This window comes from Gopherus evgoodei, chromosome 8, assembly GCF_007399415.2.
Source record: "Gopherus evgoodei ecotype Sinaloan lineage chromosome 8, rGopEvg1_v1.p, whole genome shotgun sequence".
In the NCBI taxonomy this organism is placed as follows: domain Eukaryota; kingdom Metazoa; phylum Chordata; order Testudines; family Testudinidae; genus Gopherus; species Gopherus evgoodei.
In genome coordinates this window covers 59,786,804-59,807,941 of record NC_044329.1, presented here as the reverse complement: position 1 = coordinate 59,807,941, position 21,138 = coordinate 59,786,804, and the positions used below count along the sequence as shown (strand labels likewise).

The 21,138-nt window shown below is 38.6% G+C and overlaps 1 protein-coding gene across 1 annotated transcript in view; it reads right to left on the bottom strand.

Annotated features, from left to right (window-relative positions):
* PRG4 (proteoglycan 4) overlaps positions 1 to 15,842 on the bottom strand; it is a 36,333-nt gene extending 20,491 nt beyond the window's left edge. The window contains exons 1-5 of the mRNA XM_030572672.1: positions 15,749 to 15,842; positions 11,674 to 11,796; positions 7,883 to 8,002; positions 2,124 to 2,267; positions 106 to 270 (exon numbers count right to left, since the gene is read on the bottom strand). Coding sequence (XP_030428532.1) covers positions 106 to 270; positions 2,124 to 2,267; positions 7,883 to 8,002; positions 11,674 to 11,796; positions 15,749 to 15,821 — 625 coding nt within the window. The 5' untranslated portion in view covers positions 15,822 to 15,842. The remainder of the gene's footprint in view (positions 1 to 105; positions 271 to 2,123; positions 2,268 to 7,882; positions 8,003 to 11,673; positions 11,797 to 15,748) is intronic.
* Positions 15,843 to 21,138: the final 5,296 nt, after the last annotated feature.

Below are 21,138 nucleotides of genomic sequence, written 5' to 3'. Positions count from 1 at the left end.
CACAGAAAGACAAGCATGCACTGCTAAACAGCAGCTTCTATTATACCACTGTATATACTGTTTAAATTTCATTTCTGCATTAGGCTATTTGATCACAATCCATACCTTTCATGGTATCCTTCACTTCTCTACTGTTTTTGTTTTTAATTTTATTTTTTTGGTTTTTTTCATTGGGATTTCTTGCTGAAGCCTTTGTTTTCCGAATTGTTGTTGATGACAATGAGGAAGATGATGAGGAAGAAGATTTCTGTTTCTCAGATTCTGAATGTTCTGCAGCCAAGTAAAATAATTGGTGAAAACAGAAAGTTATGCAAAATAAGAAGGGTATGTAAGAAGCTAATGCACAGTTTAAAACAAAATTGCTCTCAAAAGATAAAGATTTGGAGTAAATAAGATGAAGATGTGAGCTGTAATTTGAATTTTTTTGCCTCCTTAACTAGCAGTGAATGGAAGAAAAACTCAGTAGGAGGTAGCAGTGCTGCCAAATCTTGTGATCATATTGCATGAAAATATGACCCCAAGGCAGCCTCCTTTAATACTGAAAGACTGTGATTTTAGAGCAGAATGTTCTGAGGTTTATTCCCCATTTCATGTGTGTGTGGCTGAGCTGGTGGCTATTGTCTGTGTAAAGGCAGTGACAGATCAGCTGTAAAGGGTTTAAAATCAGAAAAAGCTCAGGATTTTAACAGAGTATACAGGACATGCAGAATAGACTAAAAAGCGGAAGTCCTAAGAATTCAAATTCAGACTTTCTGCCTTTGGAGAAAAAAGAAATGGGGACATGGGAAAGATATAGGGCCTGATCCTCTTCTAATTCATGCCAATGGAGTTACTTCAGATTTATTCTGTGAGAGGAGAATCAGACCCATAATATTTGTCAACCAATAACTTGTTATTTCAGACTATATATTAAAAGGGGGTCATTTGAAAAGCTTGACCCTTAATTTTTTAATCATATTTCAACATACCTTTATCCCTATCCTCTGATTTTAGAATTGTTTGTAATATACACCTCTGAGATATAAGTGGTACATAACCAGAAACCCTGTGGGGCTAAAGGCATTTCAAAGGAGTCTCCTGTACTTGAGAAAAATTTGGCTTAGAAGTTTTTTTTGTAAGCTTTACTGGAGATATTTAAAACTAATAAACAGGAAAACACTCTAGTACAGGGCTTTTCAATCTTTCTCATATAATGGACCACTTCATAAAATTTATGATCCCTGGGAGGATCTACTTCCCTCTAAATCTCCTAATCCCGACTGCACACCTTCCCTGTCGCTATGATACTGCTTGGTTACCTGACAAGTATTAATAGGAGAATAGTAAAGAGACAAAAGGAAAATTAGCTCACTTTACTGCAACTGCATGGTAACATTTTGGTTACAAGTCCTCCCGTTTTGTATCCTGTGCTTTATTTTCTCTCCATGAACTTAGATCAAAACCTGCTCACCTTACTCTTTGTTAGTAGTCAGATTATACTTGCATATCTAAATTGATCAGGAATTGGCCTTAAGTGTATAAATGCCTAATCTTTCATGGTATTGTATCTCCAAAATATTTTACAGTTTGGTTCTGTCCTATGTTTTGCTTCAATTTTGGTGTTATCCACTATCCGACCTAAGTTTACACACCTATTTTCCCCAAAACAGGACAGACATGCAACGTCTACATGTGGTTCAGAGCAATGCTCGTTTAGCTTCTCAAAAAGGCCTCTGGAAATCTTTAGTTCTGGGCTATTGCTAACAGCAAGCATTGCTGCTTAACAAGTGTTAGACAACACTGTGACAGATCTGTCCCTCTTTAGACTACCTGGAAGTGCTCTACAGACCACTGTCAGAGAAATGCTGCACTTGTAAGTGTACTGTAGGAACAATACTATACTGGCAAAGCATTATAGACTAGGTCTTGCTCCCACACTTTTCTAACATTTGTATTAGCAAGCCTAGATCTTAAAAGCCAATAAGCTCTTCTCTGAGAAGTAGATGATGTAATAAGCTTTATAAATAAGTCTGGTAGCTGTCTGGTAATGTCTCATATTAGCATTCTACATCCAGAACAGTGGGATGACCTTTAATATTCATTCAGGTAATGCCCAGTTCCATTGCATTTGTATTCTTTCCTACCTTCCATAACTTCCTGGGATTGTACTACTTTCTTTGGCTTCCTCTTCTTTGAATTTTTAGATGACCGTTTGGCTGTTGTTTTGGTGACCAAAGGAGCTGTTTTGGATGATGATGATGATGATGATGATGATTTTGTAGTAAGTGCTGAAGCCAAGAAAAATGCTGTGTGTTAATGGGAGTTCCATTCTCATTCAGCATAAAACATATAATCATTAGCAAATGATATGGAACAGTTGCGATACATTTGCATTATCAGCCTAATTTTGCTCCACTCTCTTTATTCCCCCAAACTTTTGCAAAAAAACCACACACACACACACACACACACACACACACACACACACACACACACACACACACACACACACACACACACACACACTCTCATTTTCAGCCTGAAGCGTCTCATGCTTAATCTAAGGCCAGGGAAGGCCTTTCCTTCTGAAAGACTGAGATCAGTTGAACACTTTTTCACTAATGGGATTTTGGGGTGAGGAGGGTGTTCGCTTTTTTTAAAAATTTTGTTTAACTTTTATATCCACTTACTCTAGCTAAAAATGTCTTGGGCTACAAACTTTGAACATGTTTTTGATATCGGTGCTCCATTAGAACTAACTCATAGTCAGAGTGTTATCTTTTGAGAGGCCCTAAACATGTTTTAGTTATTTAGTTCATTCTCCATACATATGACAATTTCCAGGAGAGAGAGAGTAGACATGAAGCAAGGGGGAAGATCCAGATATTAGATTAGTCCCCTAAGGTTCAATTTTGAGACTAAATCAGAGTTATATTGTCACTGAAATCTCATGAGATTTCAGCTGTGTTCAAACTAGAAAATAATTTGAGATCCAGCAGTTTGGATCAGGTAGTCAGACAAATAGCAAAGGTTCAGGTAGCAGCCAATTGTCCAGCCATGCCAGAAGAAAAACAGGAAGCAATGGAGGTAGTTTCACTAGGCTGCAACTTTATTCACTTAAAGTATTGGGCAACAAATTGTACAGTGCAGGTCATTATCCTTTTCTTAATAATTTCCACATAATCCCCAACCATGTCCTAGCTACCCTGCTGCTAGAATTCTACCATCTTCTCTTCATATGAGGTGAGAAGGGATTATAAAAGCAGAGGAGTTGGCTCCCCATTGCTCCAGATGTAGGAGCATCAAATCTCCCTTACTGGACTCTCTTAAGGGTTGCTTTCCTTCAAATCCTTTCCCAATCCACTTTATTCAATAACCATATCCCTTTCATACCAAGTACCTGCACTGGATGTCTACCACAAGTTTTACATACTAAGTTGCAACATTATAATTAGGGCTTTGTGTTTGTCATGGAAGTCACGGAAGTCATGGATTCGATGACTGTCTCTGACCTCTTTGACTTCTGCAGTGGCCAGTACGGATGGCCCAGGAGCCTCCTGAGCAGCTCGGGCAGTCCGGGGCTAGTCACACCAGCTGCTGCTGGGGCACTCTCGCCCTCCTCCTCCCCTTCCCCCTGTCCACCAGCAGCAGTAGTTTGGCTGTGGGTTGTGGTGCAGGGCAGTGCTTACCTGGGTGGAAAGGCAACAGGAACTCCCCTCCCTCAGCTTCTAGATCCACATGCTTCCTCTGCCTGCAGTCACTCCCCCCGTAGCTCCCATTGGCCTTGGTTCCCAGCCAATGGGAGCTGCAGAACTGGAGCTTGGGGCAGAGTGGAGGCAGCACATGGAGCTAGGAGCTGGAGGTTGCCACTTCCCAGGAACCAGGTAGGGAGCCTGCTCCAGCCCCACCAACCACTTCTCCCCAGCACCCGCAGTGCTCTCCCGGGCCACACTCTCCCAAGCATCCGCGATACCCCCAAGCACCCATAGTATCCCCTGGGCCACGACCCCTCAGCAGCCATGTCTCCTCCCCAAGTTTTAATCGGGTATATAGTAAAAGTCATGGACAGGTCACAGGCCATGAACTTTTGTTTACTGCCCATGACCTGTCCTTGACTTTTACAAAAAATACCCATGACTAAAACGTGGCCTTTATTATAACCTACTCCACCCCCCTGGGACCCCAGACCTCCTGTGGGGAAGGTGGAAAAAACCACCCTGCTTTGGTCAATCTGGCAAAGAGAGAAAAATTCCTTCCCAGTTCCCCAAGGAAATGGTCAACTAGTGTAATTCCCACAGTCTGTCAAGGAGGAGTCTGGTCCTTTTGCCAGGTTCATAGGTGGGAGAGTGGGTAAAAGATGGCTTCACTGGGTCTGCATAGGATATAAATGTGAGCACTTGTGCACCACTCTTCTGGTCAGCAGGAAGGGCAGTGCAGTGACCTTCTCTTGACATCAACCCAAATGCCTCATGTCCATCCCTGTAACCTTTTCCCCACCTCTACCTACCCATTGAAGGGGAGCCCTTATAAAAGCCCATGTAAATTGCATGAAAGAAATAGCTAGAGCTCAGATGATTTACAAGCTTTTTTTTGTTGCAATCAAAGATGCTTATAAATATCATAAGAGAAATAAATGTGGTTTATGCCTTTTTAACTATTAGAACTTTCATGTGATCATCTCTACACTCCTTGAGTAGTCCCGTTCTTCCGAAGGACTCCTATGGAAACCAACGGGGCTGGTGACACATTAAGCTAGTATTCAAGGTGAGTAAGAGTGGCAGAATAAAGCCCATAATTTATAATGAGGAATGTATGCAATTATTGAATGAAAATGCTTTAGAGCCTGGGTCAACTCCTAGTGAAATCAGCAAGAGTTGGATCAGGTCCAGGAGGGTGACTTTTCATGAAAACAAAGAGGAGGATGTAGGACAAAAAATTACCTTAAGAAGTTGTACATTTTTTTAAAATCTTTTTTGACATGGAAGTGCTCTATTACCAATGATTTGTGTGAAGTGTGAACAGTATAAGGGTACATCTTCACTACCAGCCATATCGGCGAGTAGCAGTCGATTTCTCGGGTATCAATATATCGCTTCTCATCTAGACGTGATATATCGATCCCTGAACGCGCTTCTGTCAACTCCGGAACTCCACCAATGTGAACGGCGGTAGAGGAGTCGACAGGGGGAGCCAGGGACGTCAATCCCGCGCCGTGAGGACGGTAGGTAACTCAATCTAAGAGACTTCGACTTCAGCTACGCTATTCACGTAGCTGAAGTTGTGTATCTTAGATCGATCCCGCCCCCAGGGTAGACTGGCCCTAAGACTGTTTATGAGCTTGACCCCAGCAATGCATCAGAGCCTAGTAGCAATTGAAGTGATTGGAATCAACACTGCAGAGAGGAGACAGGATCAACATACATGGCAGCTTGAATTTCAGCAGCCATGACAAGGCCAGGATAGGCCAACTCTGCAAGGTGTGCCCTAAAATCTTTTTTAAAAGTAAACAAATAAATGTTAACTGGTCTAATTGCCAGTTAGCTCCAGTCATTCAAAATGGTTTATTGCTACAGCTTTAGGGAATTTAATGAAATCCAATAAAATAAAACTGTGAATTTCATTTTTCTTCCTATAGATGAAGATGATTGTGCTCTTAAAAAAAAAAAAAAAAAGTCAGGTCTGATTTTTATTAACACTAAGACCTTTTTCCCCGCCATGCTGGAAGCGTACAGTACAGGGGCCTTAAAATGGCTCTAAATTGGTCATTGATTTTGGTCTTTTGCAAATAACCCTGACCACTAATCAAACTCTTATGGGACTTGCAGCCCAAGATAACAATTTGGCTGAATTTCATTTTAGACAATTCTGTACATTTTCTGTCATTTTCTCCATTTCCACTACAAAATGAGACTTGGCAATATGTGTTATGACATTTTTAACATGGTACAATATGATATTAATTAGAAACTTTTGTAAGACATTAAAAAAATCCCCCTTTGTTAGGTCAACTATTTTTAAGTAACCTTGCTTGCTTGCTATTTAGAGAGTGTCCACAGACTGAGCAATGAGAGCAAAAGAGGTGTCTACCATTCATATGGATTTCCTCCAATTTAAACATTGAATAGCAGATACACACCTATGCTTTGCAGCAGAATGTGGTCGCCTCCCTATTTTTCTCCTTTGCTATGCAATGCTAATGTTACTTGCAGATGATCCAATTGCTTTCTCTAGGAAATTAGGGGAGGTGGAGTGAAAGTATTCACTATAAATGAAACTTTGCTTAGATAGTTTAGAAATGAGCAAATAATTTAAATATTTTGCAAAAGAGCATAGTATTTTTAATCTAGTTCTTTCTGCGCTTGCATTAGTAAGAGAAGGTCTTATTTTAAGCACTAGCTGAAAAGAGCCAGTGTTGAAGCAGAGGTCTGAGAAAGCAGGACGCAAAAAGGGTAGGGAATCCAAATCAGTGATGAAAATCAGACAGTGTCACCTGGTGCACAGAATCTTCCTAGCAGTTCAAATGGACAGAGGGAAACGTTCAAAGGCAGATGCCTGGTAGTTTAGACCTTAAATTCACGTGATGTTCATGAGTTAGTACCATATTCCCAAGACTTTAATTAGATGTTTTCACTTTTTCACACAAAGTAAAACAAAAAATCTGGTAGTGGTTGGTTATAAATGTTCTGTGAACAGAATAACATTTGGAATGATAATTAAATTTGTTTTCACAACGTTCATGTTGGTTGTTGAACTGCTGACTTTAAAATTGACTAAAATAATGCCCTGGAGATCCTGTGATCTCAGAAGGCAGTATCCCAGTGCCAGCTGAATATATCAGTTTCATGCAGATAAGGGTATTAAGGCACAGATTCAGCTAAGCACTTAAGCAGATGCTTAAAGTATATGCTTAAGTGCTTTCCAGAATAGAATGAGATTGCTTACATGATTAAAGTTAAGAATGTGCTTCCATGCTTTGAATCCATGTCTCAGTGCTACTGAAAGCTTTAGAATAGAGCTCCATGGAGAATGAAGTTCTGCCTTCATCCATAATACAGGTGCAGCTTGGAAAGCAGCAAGACATGGTTTCTCACACTACCCTGCTATATACATATACATATCAACCCTAACCCACAGGGAACACCTGCCTGGGGAGTAACAGTGTGAATTTTCCTTGTCTAACCTCTCTGTACCCTACATGCATAGAGTCAGATTCTCTGCAGGTAGAGTAAATTTCAGACTATATCCCATTACCAGTCCTCTGAGCCATCCACTTCCCCACACTTAAACCTTCAAATTCTACATTGGCATGTAATGACATTGAAGTCAGTGGAGTTATACCTGCAAAGAATCTAGGCTTGAAAGTACTATTGTAAATCATCAGCCTAGAATTGTAGGGGTGTGGATGTTCCATATAAAGATTAAAAAAAAAAAAAAATTTAAAAAATCATTCCCTACAAATTCTTTTCTTTCTGGTGATTTCAGCAATTCCCATTTATAATAAAGCTATTACACCTGAGAAAATCCAGAAAGTCTGTTTTGTTAAAGAATTTTTATCACTAGTTAAGGGCTGTATGAAAGCACTAGCAGTTAGAAGACTCAGAAGGTAGCTCAGAGCAGTTAATTCAGAGAAGAATGCCAGTAAGTACTTCAGAGCATCTATGTTCAAATAAAGGAATGTAACCAGACCATTCATTTAATCACCTCCTCATAGTTCCTGTTTTCCATATGCGAGGGTTCTATTAATGAAAAGGGAATGATCAAGCCTATTTCCATTGACGTTAATGGCAAAATTCCTTCAATGTGAGCAATATTAAGTACAAAATATGTGGGGCTGTTAATCTGCTACAGCACTTAGGCAGCAATATTAAATACAGAAAGCCATTTATAAGGAACATACACTCACCTTCTTCACAATGTTTCTGATAGTCTGGACAGCATTTCCCATATTTTTCGCAGTCTGCATCACAGTCACATTCTTTCCCTCTTACAAAAGTTTCAAAGCAGCGTCCTTTACAAGAGAGTTCTACACAAGTCAAAGCAAGAGGTTCCGCATTATTGCCTGCTTTTGTTGTTGTACAGAGGAACCCTTTTATAGTGAAGTCATTCATTTTTGTTGATATAAAGAACAACTTCATATAAGCATGTAGTCACTCTGAGTTTGATCTAAAGTCCATTTAAATCAATGTAAAGATTCCAATTGCTTTCAGTGGGTTGGGAATCATGCTCTGTAACTGGAACTGCACTTTGCACATTGTGGTGTACTGAAACAATTTAGAATTTACATTCTGCTTCACTAGAAGCTGTTTCATTATCTCAGAGTTCACTATAAGAAGGTTCCTTTGAACAGGATTTCCTTCCCCCTAGTCATATGTGATGTCGGTGAAATATTGGGTCAGATGTAAAACATCTCAAATAGGGACTGAATTTAGATTTAACAAAAAAAATTATACTGGGCCAGATTTTTAAATGGGCCCCTCAATCTGTACACCATCTTGCATGAACAATTATTTGTGTCGCCAACATTGAAAATAGTGCACGTGAAAAAAAGGACTTGCTTGAACATGTCATAGGCTAGACTATCTGATATACACATGCTATTTTTGGAACATGCAAATGGCTATGCATAGAAAATTACACAGTCCTTTTCTGCAAATTTGTCCCCAACGTTAATTAAGTACAAAATTATTTTTGTACCTTTTCATAACATATCAGTACTAATATTTAGATGTATAATTATATAGTATTCATTCATTTTGAATTGTTATCTATTCTTAATAATCCACTGGGACTTAACTTTTAATAACCACTAGGTTTCTTGCACTGCATAATAAATAGTAATGGTCAATTTATCTGCTTGCAAGAGTGTGTGCAGCTCCCATTGACATCAGAATTTTATATAAATTACACATTTAAGGACAACATTTGGCCTTAAATGTTTACAATATTGTAACATATTTGTTGGCGTTGTATAGGATGTGTTACAGATATAAACTTTACTATTTCAATGGTCATATTGGACCTGAAGTCACTGGGAGTTGAGGATACTCAGTACCTCCCAGAACTGGGATCAAAATAAGCAATCAGTTGGTAGTTACACTGTTGAGCATACAGGCAATGAACCCAATCCTGTAGCCTCTCTGTGCCTGAACTTCCTATTGAAGTTCAGCTCTGATTATGTGCAGGGCTCAAAATCCTATTTTAGGTTAAATATTAATTAAGTGCTGGTAGGATAACTTACAGCCAGATTCTGACCTCACTTACACCAATAGAAATCCAGAGTAGTTCCACTGATGTCAGTGGTTTATCTCCCGATAAGTACCACTGTAAATGAGATCAGAAATTGACCCTTAAATTACAGTGATAAGAAAAGTTGAATTCATAAACATCTGACATCCTGCTAATGCCAAAATCAATTAGTCAGTCATTATGCTCCATGGGATTACTCACAATTTTTTAAGTTAAGCACATGTTTAAATGCTTTGCTTGATCAGGGCCAGTGTGCTCAGCAAACAGAACATATAGCAACATTTTTTAAATCACGGAGAGCATGATTTTTAAACGGTTTTAGGTATACTGCCTGTCTACCTGTGGACCTTTAAAAATCTGGCTTGTAGTAACTAAACAGGCTATTGTATAATAAAGAAAATCTGCAACATTTAATTTCAGACCAACATATCATTCAAGAGAATCGAAGGAATATTGAAATCGCTGAGCAGGTTAACGTTTTGTCTTATGCAAATCAGATTTATGTGAGCCATCAATACACTCAGTTTAATATTTATAACTGGGTTAACCACAATGCAGGTCCCTTCCATAGGGCTATTTGTGCAGTAATGTACCACTTAGAATGAGTAAGAGTAACAGAGTTGCGGCTTATGATTCTGTAATGATAGAACTAAAAAATCCTACCCTAGAATGTTTCAGTGCATGCTAGCGTGTTGCATACTAACTGGCCCATGTGGACTCTGTTGGTACACACACACACACAGTTCCCCAGTGCACAGTAACATAGTATTGTTTTAAACAGGACTATATTAACTTACACTATATTAACGTAACGAACTTTTAATGCACACCAGCAGAGTCCACACAGGCTAGTTAGTGTGTGAAACACTTGTGCACCCTAGAATTCACATCCCTTTGGTGCAGATTAATGCACTCTGTAGACAAACGCTTAGTCATAAACATGAATTTAATGCATTGCTGCCTCACAATTAACCTAATTTGCCAAAATCCTTGTAAAAATAGATTGAAACACGCATATTTGCACTGTTCAGTGGCATGTTGATTATAGGAGAAATATATCTATGTCCAGTATTTATTCTATCTTCTTCCCCATCAGTCTCCCACATAACATTTTCAACTACATGGACTCAGCAAATGGAAACAGAAGTGAGTTTTTAAGGTGGCAAATTTCAACTACCATATATACTTGTTTATAAACCAAATTTTTTTAGTAAAAAAGGGAAGCAGTGGAGAAGGGGGTCGGCTTATGAACGGGTATAGAGAGGGAGAGGTGGGACGCAGCCCCTCCCCACAACCGAGGAAGCAAGGAGAGGCAGCAGAGCCAGAAGGAAAGAAGCATGGATGGAGTCCCTCCACTTCTGACCATGCTGCTCTCCCTCCCAGCCTTCGAAGCAGCTGCAGCTCCGGGGCTGGCAGGCTGCAGCCGTGCTGCTTGGCCCTGCCCCCCAGAGCAGGCTGTGGCCATGCCGCTCAGTCTGACCCGCAGGAGCAGGCTGCAGAAGCAGCTTCAGTTAGGTCAGAAGCATCCTCCCAGGCCCTCCCCAGATAAGGTGGGAAGGGATGGGATGGGAAGAGTGTAGGGGTCCCGGGCTAGGGGTGGGGTCATGTGAGGGGTGGTCACAGGCATTACTCCCCTGACTCCCAGCTTCTCCCCCGCCAAATTTTCCCCACCAGTTGCTGGCCCAACCCATCAGAGTAAGCAGTTGGCGCGCTGGGACACTTTGTTTACCTAGGTTTACCTCCGTGCCTGCAGACACTCGAGGTAAACAAACCATCTCATCCCACCAGTGTCTTGTCCTGATGGCCCAGGAGCCAAAATTTGCTGACCCCTGAATTATAGGGTCGGCTTATGAACGAGTTATAAACATTTACTTATCCATCTTGTGGGGGTTGGTTCATAAACGAACCGGCTTATGATCAAGTATATAAGGTACTTTTTCTTTAGACTGTATAGGTTCATATTGAGCCATCAATTTTTTAAATAGGAATACCTTGTTCAGTAGTGATTTTTGGCTTAAAAATTGATAGCACAATCTGATGCAAAGTCCATTGAAAGACTCCTGTTGACTTCACTAGGCTTTGAATCATGGTCTTTGGCCCTCATGGTTTTTAAAATATTGTTTTAAAAAGTTTTTTTAAAAAGCACTGAACGGGACTGGACCAAAATTGCAGGTAAAATATTAACCCCTTCTGTGCTGCTCTGCCAGTCTTAAAAGCAGGGCACTTTTCTTAGTGAGGGCCTAATGATTGTAAATGTGAATGCTGGACTTTTTGAAGTGATTATCTGTGAAAACCTTTTATTCAGACATGATACAACATTTATGAGAAGGAAACGAGAGACACAATAAAGCGAAGGAGACGTATAAACATTGAGAAGAGAGCAAGGTAGAGGTGCAAAAGGAAATAGGAGCTCATCATCGTAGAAACTGACTGGGTTTAACCACTTACCCTCTGTGCAGACTTTCTTGTAATCATGGCAGCACTCCATGTAGTGTAGACAGCTATAATCACAATTGCAGGGAGCGTCTCTAGAATACCCTTCCCCACATCTCCCTGCACAGCTTGATAAATCTAAAATCATACAATACTAGTTTTAAACATTGCCAGACTAAAATGGTTTGTAAGGAAACAGCGAATGGCAAAGTAGTAAAATGGTTTTGCTTATAATGAGTAAGCAAATGAAATCCTTAAGGGGAAAAAAAAAAACAATGGGTTCAATCCATCTCCCACTGAAATTTATAGAAGTCTTTCCATTGTCTACAGTGGGCCTAGGATCGGGCCCTATTTTAGAGGGCAATAGTTGCATTATCCAGAGTTCAAAAGAAAAGGTTTCTGCTATGAGATATTTTCAAAGTTTGGATGCACAAATTTAAGTCTGATGTGGCTTCTAGGAGGCAGGTTTCTTCTTTCCAGTTAAACCAAAATCTATCGCCTGCATATGAAAAAAATGTAGAGTTGTTTAGCTCCCACTGAAATCAGTGGCAAAACTCTCATTAACTGGGAGTTGGAGTGGGCCCAAAACATGTTAATTTGTGTGTATTCTTTGAACTATATTGAATACTAAGATCTAGAATGCTGAGCTATGGTTAGAGTGACCAGATAGCAGCTATGAAAAAATGGGATGGGAGTGGGGGATAATAGGCTCCTATATAAGACAAAGTCCCCCAAAATGAGACTGTTCCTTTAAAAACAGGACATCTGGTCACCCTAGCTATGGTCATACTATCCCAATGCATAAATTCATACTCTAGTTTAAAATTAGAAATGAGCCTGAGCTTACAGATGCAAAGACAGATTTCAAACATACTAAAGTTCAGGGGTTTTGAGGTTTGAAGTTTTGGTTTGGTGTATTATGGAAATATATAGGGAATAACTGTAGGGTGACCAGATGTCTCAATTTTATAGGGACAGTCCCTATTTGTGGGTCTTTTTTTATATAGGCTCCTATTACCCATCACCCCCTGTACAGATTTTTCACACTTGCTGGTCACCCTAGACAACTGTGTGGTTCAGGTCTGCATCTAGTACTGTGTTTGCCGACTTCAATTGTCCTAGTTTTGAGAGTATGTTGAATTGGGAATTGGTGCGTGGCCGTCTGTCATACTGAATGAGTCAGTTGAATTGTGAGCTATCAGCATTTGTATTTTACTGGTCATAGCTTAGAAGAAGCAAGATTTTTTTTATGTTGGTGAGCTGACTGGTAAAATCACACGTTTTCCATCTCACCTTTAATTTTGCATCCCACTGATGATGACAATGTTTAACATGATTAAGAAGTTTTACTTCTTCAAAACATTTTGCAAAAAATTAAGTAATGCATTCCAGATGAAACAGTGAGACAGTGCAGTTCTGCTCTGAAAATAACTGCAAAAATTGCTCGATGTGGATTTCAATGTTTATTTTGTTTGGTGACTTCCAGAACAAATTTGCTCCAATTACAAATAAAAGATTATTTTTTCTAACTGCCAGCACTGCAAGCTCAACCTGGGATCTGAAAGACAAGCTAAATTCTTGCATGCTTATCATCAGTGAACAGAAATTCTGAAGGCCATACTCTGCTTTCAATGACACTTGTGCTATCTCAGTGAAGGCTCTGTGTGGTTACAGAGATATAACTAAGAGTCTGTTTACACAGAAAAAGCTATCAAGCTAGCACAAGCAGCAACAGTGAAGATTGCTCAGCATGGGCTTCAGATCAGGCTAGGGACCCCCGTGTATGTTGGACTCCTACTACCTATGCTGCACTGTCTTCACTGCTTTTGTTCCAGTAGTCCAGAAGACATACCTTAAATGCAGAATCAGAAGGCACTGAAGATGCACAGGTGCCACTGACAGCATAATTAGGGTTGTATAATCTTTACTACTGGTGATGATGTGTAGGAGCAGGAGACAACCCTGGTTGACTTTCAGATCTCAGGTTGAGTTTGCAAGGCTGCTCATTTAAAAAAGTTGTTTTGCTTGTACACTGGTGAATAAGATCACAATACAAAGGAATCCCTTGATGTTGTTCTTACAGTCACTTTTCAGAACAAGACTGCACTTTAAGGGACTGCCTGATGTCAGAAAGGGAGTCAGTTTCAGAACTAGGATTAGAATTTAGGAATCATTGGGAATTGATAATTAGGAATTATTTTCAGCGGATTAACATTTATCTTACAGAGTGGTTTCAATGCTGGGAGATCACGGATAATCAAAGATAGTGGGGGAACTCCCTAGCTGTGCATTTAGAGGTGAAACCTTAAGTGACAGATACGACTGTTTTCACAATGAAATCAACACAACTTCTAATTGCAGTCCATTATCTTGTTCTTCTAGATCATACAATCATCTTGGAACAATACCCCCAGTAAATGAAAACACACTAGCGTACTAACAGCCTCCCTTTCTGGAATTGAAATATGTAAGTGAAGCATCCTTAAATCTGAACCAGGAGACTGTACATTTAGTAAACAAGCTGAAAAAAAGACTCAAGACAGTGAATTGAAATGTTGAGAAGCGACAAGAAATAACACATAACACAGCACTGGAGACAAGAAAAATTTTCAACAACAAACACTGTACATATGTGTGTGTATCAAGAGAAGGGGAGGAGTTGGGATAAAAATAATAATTAAACTCTGCATTTACATAGCACTTTTTATTACAAAGGCAAGTAACTATGTTCACTTCCAGTATTCCAAAGAGTAGCTGCGGTTCTAAGGTGAAGTAATTTGTCAAAGGGAACACTATGAGTAGGTGAAAGAGTGAGAACCCGTGTCTCATCACTACAGCCTTATGCATAGCTTGTTACACCACAGTTGCCTCTCCATGTAAGAGAGATGGGTGAGCAGAGAACATAGGTGAAATCTGGATTCAAGATTAAAAGACAATTTTATGAACTGTAGGATGAGAGGTTATTTCTTAAAAAAAAAAAACACAACAACAAAACCACAATTGGTTTTAGTGCATTCTTTCCTGGCAGTGAGTGTCTGATCCCTGTTGAAGTCAATGCAAACATTCCCACTCACTTGAAAGGGAGTTCCATCAGGCCCTGAGTCCCCTGTAGATAAAATTTGTAAAGAGTGAGAGCTGTTAAGAACTTTTTTGTGTTACTGCTATACAATTATGTAATATCGGCTACTGTAGAAACAAGTATTTAAATTGCTTGAGAATTATAGCAGCAAGCTTAATATTTGTTATGCTGTAGTTCCTTCCATTTTTCGAAAAAGACGCTATCTTGGTTAGTAGATGCCGAGTTTTAAGAGAGAAATTAAAAGAATCTGTAATATTAGGTTTCAGAGTAGCAGCCATGTTAGTCTGTATCCCCAAAAAGAACAGGAGCACTTGTGGTACCTTGGAGACTAACAAATGTATTTGAGCATAAGCTTTCGTGAGCTACAGCCCACTTCATCGGTGTTGCGTCCGATGAAGTGGGCTGTAGCCCACAAAAGCTTATGCTCAAATACATTTGTTAGTCTCTAAGGTGCCACAAGTACTCCTGTTCTTTTTATAATGTTAGAGAAATTAATGCCACAAGAAGATTGCATGGTAGCATCAAAAGTGTGTTCAGATAATATGTTACTGACAAGGAAAATATTTAGTTAGCATGTTATGTAAATGCCTTGTTATGATTCTGATCAGTATCTAACCACTCCTGGCCAAATGAATCAGTGGTATAATTGCAAGTATTTCACTGGATTATATCAGTAATGGATTTGACTAACTATATCATTTAGAGGGCAATAGGATATGCAGCCTATATCTACAGAAAGAGAGTTATAGATACACACACAGCATGTACATATACATTTTATGACATTGAGATTTACAAATTATTCCACTTAAAAGATCAATTTATATTACATATGTTTTAAAAGATTCTCAGATTTTGGCAAACTGAATCATGATATCCATGTTGGTAAATGAGTTGTAAAATGCAGTAGTTTCTTCAGACATGTTTGCAATGAAGGAATTGTTTATCTTTATTAATTTATTTTTCCAAATATTCCAAACAGCCTTGCTTCGGCTTTGTATTTTACAATACCTTGAGAAGAAGCTTGCTGAATCAAGGATGCTGAAAATAACACCAGGGATATGTAATATATATTCCACACCATGGTTAATTTAGGTACTGAATCCTCCCTGAAAAGAAACACTATATTTAAAATACTCTCAGACCACTATATGAAACATTATTTAGTTTATACTAAAAAATAAAATGCAAATGAATGCTTTAGTACCTAATAAAAGTCACATAACAACTTGCACATCAGTTTGAAAATATAGAGAACTTGATAACACAGAATTACACCATGGAACTCCTAATAATAAGTTGATTATACATTAAACTTTGTAGAAAAAATAAATGTAAATAACATCATTACTTAAAGTCTGTTTCTGTGAATCATAGCAATTAATGGAGTTAATAGTTTTCTAGGAGTCCCTAAATGTGAGGGTCATAGTAAATCAGATACATTTATTAAAGCTGCATTTCTTTACAACGATTTCAAGATAACAATTGCTCATGATATATTACTGGTAAAAAAAATTATATTTTTAAAAATTGCTGTCAAAAAAGAGGTTGTCAGACAAATTAATCAATAGAGTAGGTAAAAATGTAATCCAATAAACTATTACCCAGACATCTCATTATCTTTTAGAACAGTGGTTTAAAACTTTTTTCATTTGTCCACCCTTTAAAATATGTAAATGAAGGTGTGGACCCCTTTTGAAATCTTACACATAGTCTGGAGACCCCAGGTTGAAAACCACTGGTTTAGAAATATAAAGATGTTCAGTGGGGATGCGGGATAAAAGTGGTTCATTTTGCAAAAGGAAAATACAAATGGTTATCTTCTTTCTAGGTTCTTCAGGAAAGAATATCACCTTTTTGGAAAAGAGCACTTCGAACAAAATATTGTGAATAGAGATAGGTATTGCACTTACCTTATAAAGGATATGTCTGCTTTCAGGGATATTTCAGACATCTTATATATTGCTGTAAATATACTGGGATGAACTAATTACCCAACGTGTTAGACCAACCCAACAGTGACAACCTATGACAGCAAAGTTTCCACATTATTTGGAAAAGGTTCCAGATGGCTAGACTTAAGCAACATCTGGAAAACACTCTGATTAAGAAAAACGACTACAAAAATACATTAATGAATTAAATGTAGACTTATTAGTTAAAATACAATTTTAATTTTTTAGTGAAATGAACAAATTATCTTTTGACAGTAAATTATCTGGTAGGGATTAGACCGTATTGCACAGTAGTAGCAAGCCATTGCAGGCAAATTTTGAATATATTTTCTTTCCTATCAAATCAAACAGTAGTTTAAAATGATACACAATTATGTGCTATTAATACCAGCATTTCTTCTCAAATACTTCTAAGGAACAATTGTAATACTATTAATACTTAATTCATATGGTAAAATGGACCAAATGGACCAAATCTTGCAGCCCACACTTGGTACTTCCCATTGAATTGAATGGGAATTATTTTCCTGAGTAAGAACTGGCTAAAAATTGAAGGATTTTGTCCAATCTTTAATTTACCCAATTCAGATCATGTGATTAATTTTAAGCATTAATGTAGACACTCAAATTACTCTGATAATCAAGATCCTTATCTATTCCCTATTGAACAGATTCAGAATATTGGAGCATTATGTACATGCTCTGCTTTTTTGAACTAAATTACGCTGTAGATGGGTTCCTTCAAACTTTTAATTGGCCCCCTTTAGGCAAAGATTCTCTGTTCAGGAAAGTAGTTGCTTAGGTTTTCTCCTGAGTTAGGGAGAGATTTAAGCACATTCTTGGTGCTTATCTCACTTAGGGCCAATATGGCTTGTACTAGATTAATTATTTGGTAATAATAGAACTGCTTTGAGATTAATATAGTTTAATGACGTAGGCAAAAGCCTCAAAGCTCCCTGTGTACATTTATAGTCATCTACATTCCATAACCTATTAAGCACACTTGTATCATTTAATTAATTAAATTTTATGTTATGTATTTCATTTTATAAAAGTGCTCCTTTCCAATATTCTGAGGACATTAGAATAAGGCCAGGGCCAGGCTTAGGCATAGTCAATCAGAGCAATTGCCCAGGGTGCCAAATTCCAAGGTTGCCAAATCAGTGTTCGGGGGCAGGAGGGAGAAAGAAGGTTGCCACATCTCACTCAACTAGGTAGGGGTGTGTGTGTGTGCGTGCATCCGTCCGTCCCACCCACCCACTTGGCTATGAGGGATGAAGGGTACCAAAAATATTTTCCACCATGGAAAAACACTTACGGCCAGGCCTGAGTAGGACCAACATGAAAAAGTGGAAACCCTCCTATTTGAAAAAGAGCACTTTGAATAATATATTGTGAATAGAGATAGGTATTGCACTTACCCTACAAAGGATATGATTTCAGACATTTCATATATTGTTGTAAATATACTGGGATGAACTAATTATCCAATGTGTCATGAGTAACATACATGATACATTTGATGTATATAACATTTTTATCTAACGATCTCAATGCACTTGACAAACAATCCTCCCAACGTGCTTGCAAGGTAAACATTATTTGCAGAAAGGGAAACCGAGGTGCCGAAAAGTTACAGGATTTATTCACAATCTCACACTGGAGGTAGTACCATTATATTATATTTATTATCTAGCAATAACATTTCAGTTCATTTTTTTTCATCAGTTGACTCAGTGAGAAATTTACTTGACAATGAAAGTGTGTGGTGGGGAGGAATAGGAGAACTATCTATAAATATTGTAAGCCAGGAAAGGAGAGGAAATCGGTTAGGGTGGTCCCAAGGGATGCAACTAGCACTATTGTGATTAAATAGTCTCTCCTGGAAAATAGCAAGAGCCCCATTGCTTGAGTCATTTAAAACTAGACTGGACAAAGCACTTGAGAATAAATTGTAGAGAACAGTCTTGCACAGATATCCTTGGGGTGGAAAAAGTGACCTAACTGAGACTCTTCCATCTGTAGGTTCTAAGAGCCTTATGACAGCCAATTCATAATGGCATCAGCAAAGTCTCTCATAAGAAAAAAGCATCAGATACTAAAGAGAAACAAAAACCATATCACAGAATGCATGTCTGCCTTCCTTTAGTACTGCTAGAATTGTATTAAATCATTCTAAGAAATAAGGCCAGAGGCATATATTAAAAATGAAGATGGGTAATTATGTTTTGGCTATTGGACTTATTGTATCTTATAGATGTATTACATTTGATAAAATATTTTATAGCATTATACATCATTTGAGAATGCAGATGTTAGATTTTCTGACGAAAGAAGCTGTTGCAAAACACCAGTGCTAGGAAAGGCTCTCCCAGCCTGGATGTTCATGCTGATTTCACCTGCAATTATGTTCAGTTTGAATGTGTTTTATTTTATTTTATTTACATTTGAGTCAACTTTAATGCTTACGTAAGTTTCTTTAGAACTAGTGTGAGCCAGGCTTAGAATCTGAGCCAATACTCTGCAAGTTTCCCTACCCTTCAGAGCTACTAAACTTTCAGCTAATCCAATCTTGAGCAGAGATTTCCAGTAGTGCTGATTTCTACCAAACCGTGAGGTGGTTTAATAACGTTCACTGATAAGTGTTCTTTGTAGAATGTCAGGGTTGGAAGGGACCTCAGGAGATCAACTAATTAAAGCAGGACTAATCCCCAGACAGATTTTTAATCCCGCTTCCCTAAATGGCCCCCTTAAGGCTTGAACTCACAACCCTGGATTTAGCAGGCTATTCCTCCCCCCTTTATTTCTTATCCTAAGTGGCTTTCAGCAAAACTTGGGTTTAAACAGTGGCATAAATTACACTACTTGTGCTTAAAGTTAAGCAAATACTTGTTTAATGTATTGCTGAATCAGAACTCTAATCTACATACAGCCTCTAATTGATAGGTGGTGTGATCGCTTCTGAACATATCTTTTACTTATCTTTTTGGGTTGTTGTGAGGTTTCAGCAATATTTGTGAAGTGCTTTGAGACTCTCAGGTGAACAGTGCCATAAAAAGACAAACTGTTAGTATTGTTGCATTATTATTACAGAATAAGGAATTGTGTGGTACACAGTAACTGAGCACTGTAAGATTAGAGCTGGTTGAAAAATGATGGAAAACTTTTTGCAAAATAATTTTGAATTTTTTCAGGAAATCAAAAATTCAAAAGGTTGGTGAATTGAAAAAATTGACTTGCAGTAACTTAAAATGAACGAATGATTCCTGAATAATCCTCACAGAAAGAATACCCATAAAGTGCTTGTACAATTAGATTAACAATGTAGAAATAAAAAGGCCTAAGCCTAACTGGAATACCCATATTACCCTCAGTCATTTAGCACAATCTGGAAAATGACTGTTTCTGACATGCATGCACATTTTGGTGCTAAAGATTGTGATTTGCCCACAGGCAGGCAGACGGAGCAATGTAGAACCACACCGCACCTTGGGGAGACCCCAGGTATATATACACTGCAACTGGAGGTATAATTTCCATCTTGGGTACACATACCCTCGCTAGCTCTGTTCGAGTTAGTGCGCTAAAAATAGAGGTGTTGCTGCAGTGACACAAGTGGTGGGATGGGCTTGTGCCCAAGTATGTACCTAGGCTTTCAGATGGCTCATACTTGGGCATATGGCTCATACTTGGGCAGATAGCTCATGAATGTGCCACCAGTGCTACATTTCTATTTTTAGTGCACTAGCTAGTCAAAACTAGCTTGGATATGTCTACACATATTGCAATCACTCTTCTCAGTTGCAGTGTAGATATACCCTTAGTGAGGCCATGAGTGGGGAGTGTATGCAGGAAGACATGGTGGAGAAGTGGAGCCAGAAACTCTTTTCAGGGATTAGTATTCTGCTATTGGGACATAACCAACTTTTTGGTTTGTTTGTTTACAATGTTACTCTCTGCATCTGTAATGATAGGGAAAGATTAGGAAGAAGCATTATCTAGTGGTTAGTGCATGGGAGTGAGGATCTTGATGGCCTATTATTGGGTCTGCCACGGATTGTGTGACTTTGGACAAGACACTTAAACTCAGATACTCAAAGGCATTTAGATGCCTGGGCACCTAAATGCCTTTGAGTGTCTGGGCCTTAACCACTGTAATTCAGTTTCCCCATCCATAAAACAAGGTTAATAATGCATGCCTACCTCCCAGGACTGTTGCAAGGCTTGTTTAATTAAAATTTGTAAAGTGCTTTGAAATCCTTGAAATAAATTTAAGAGCCCATTCCTAGTGGGGCCCAAATCAACCAATCTGCTCAAGTGTGCCTTAATCAGCACCAGGCAGTGCCTCTTAAACATCAGTAATGAGAGAGAATGTGATCAGGTAAACATATAGGATAAGGCTGTCAATTTCAGTTAACTGAAGTGATTAAATCAAAACAAATTAAC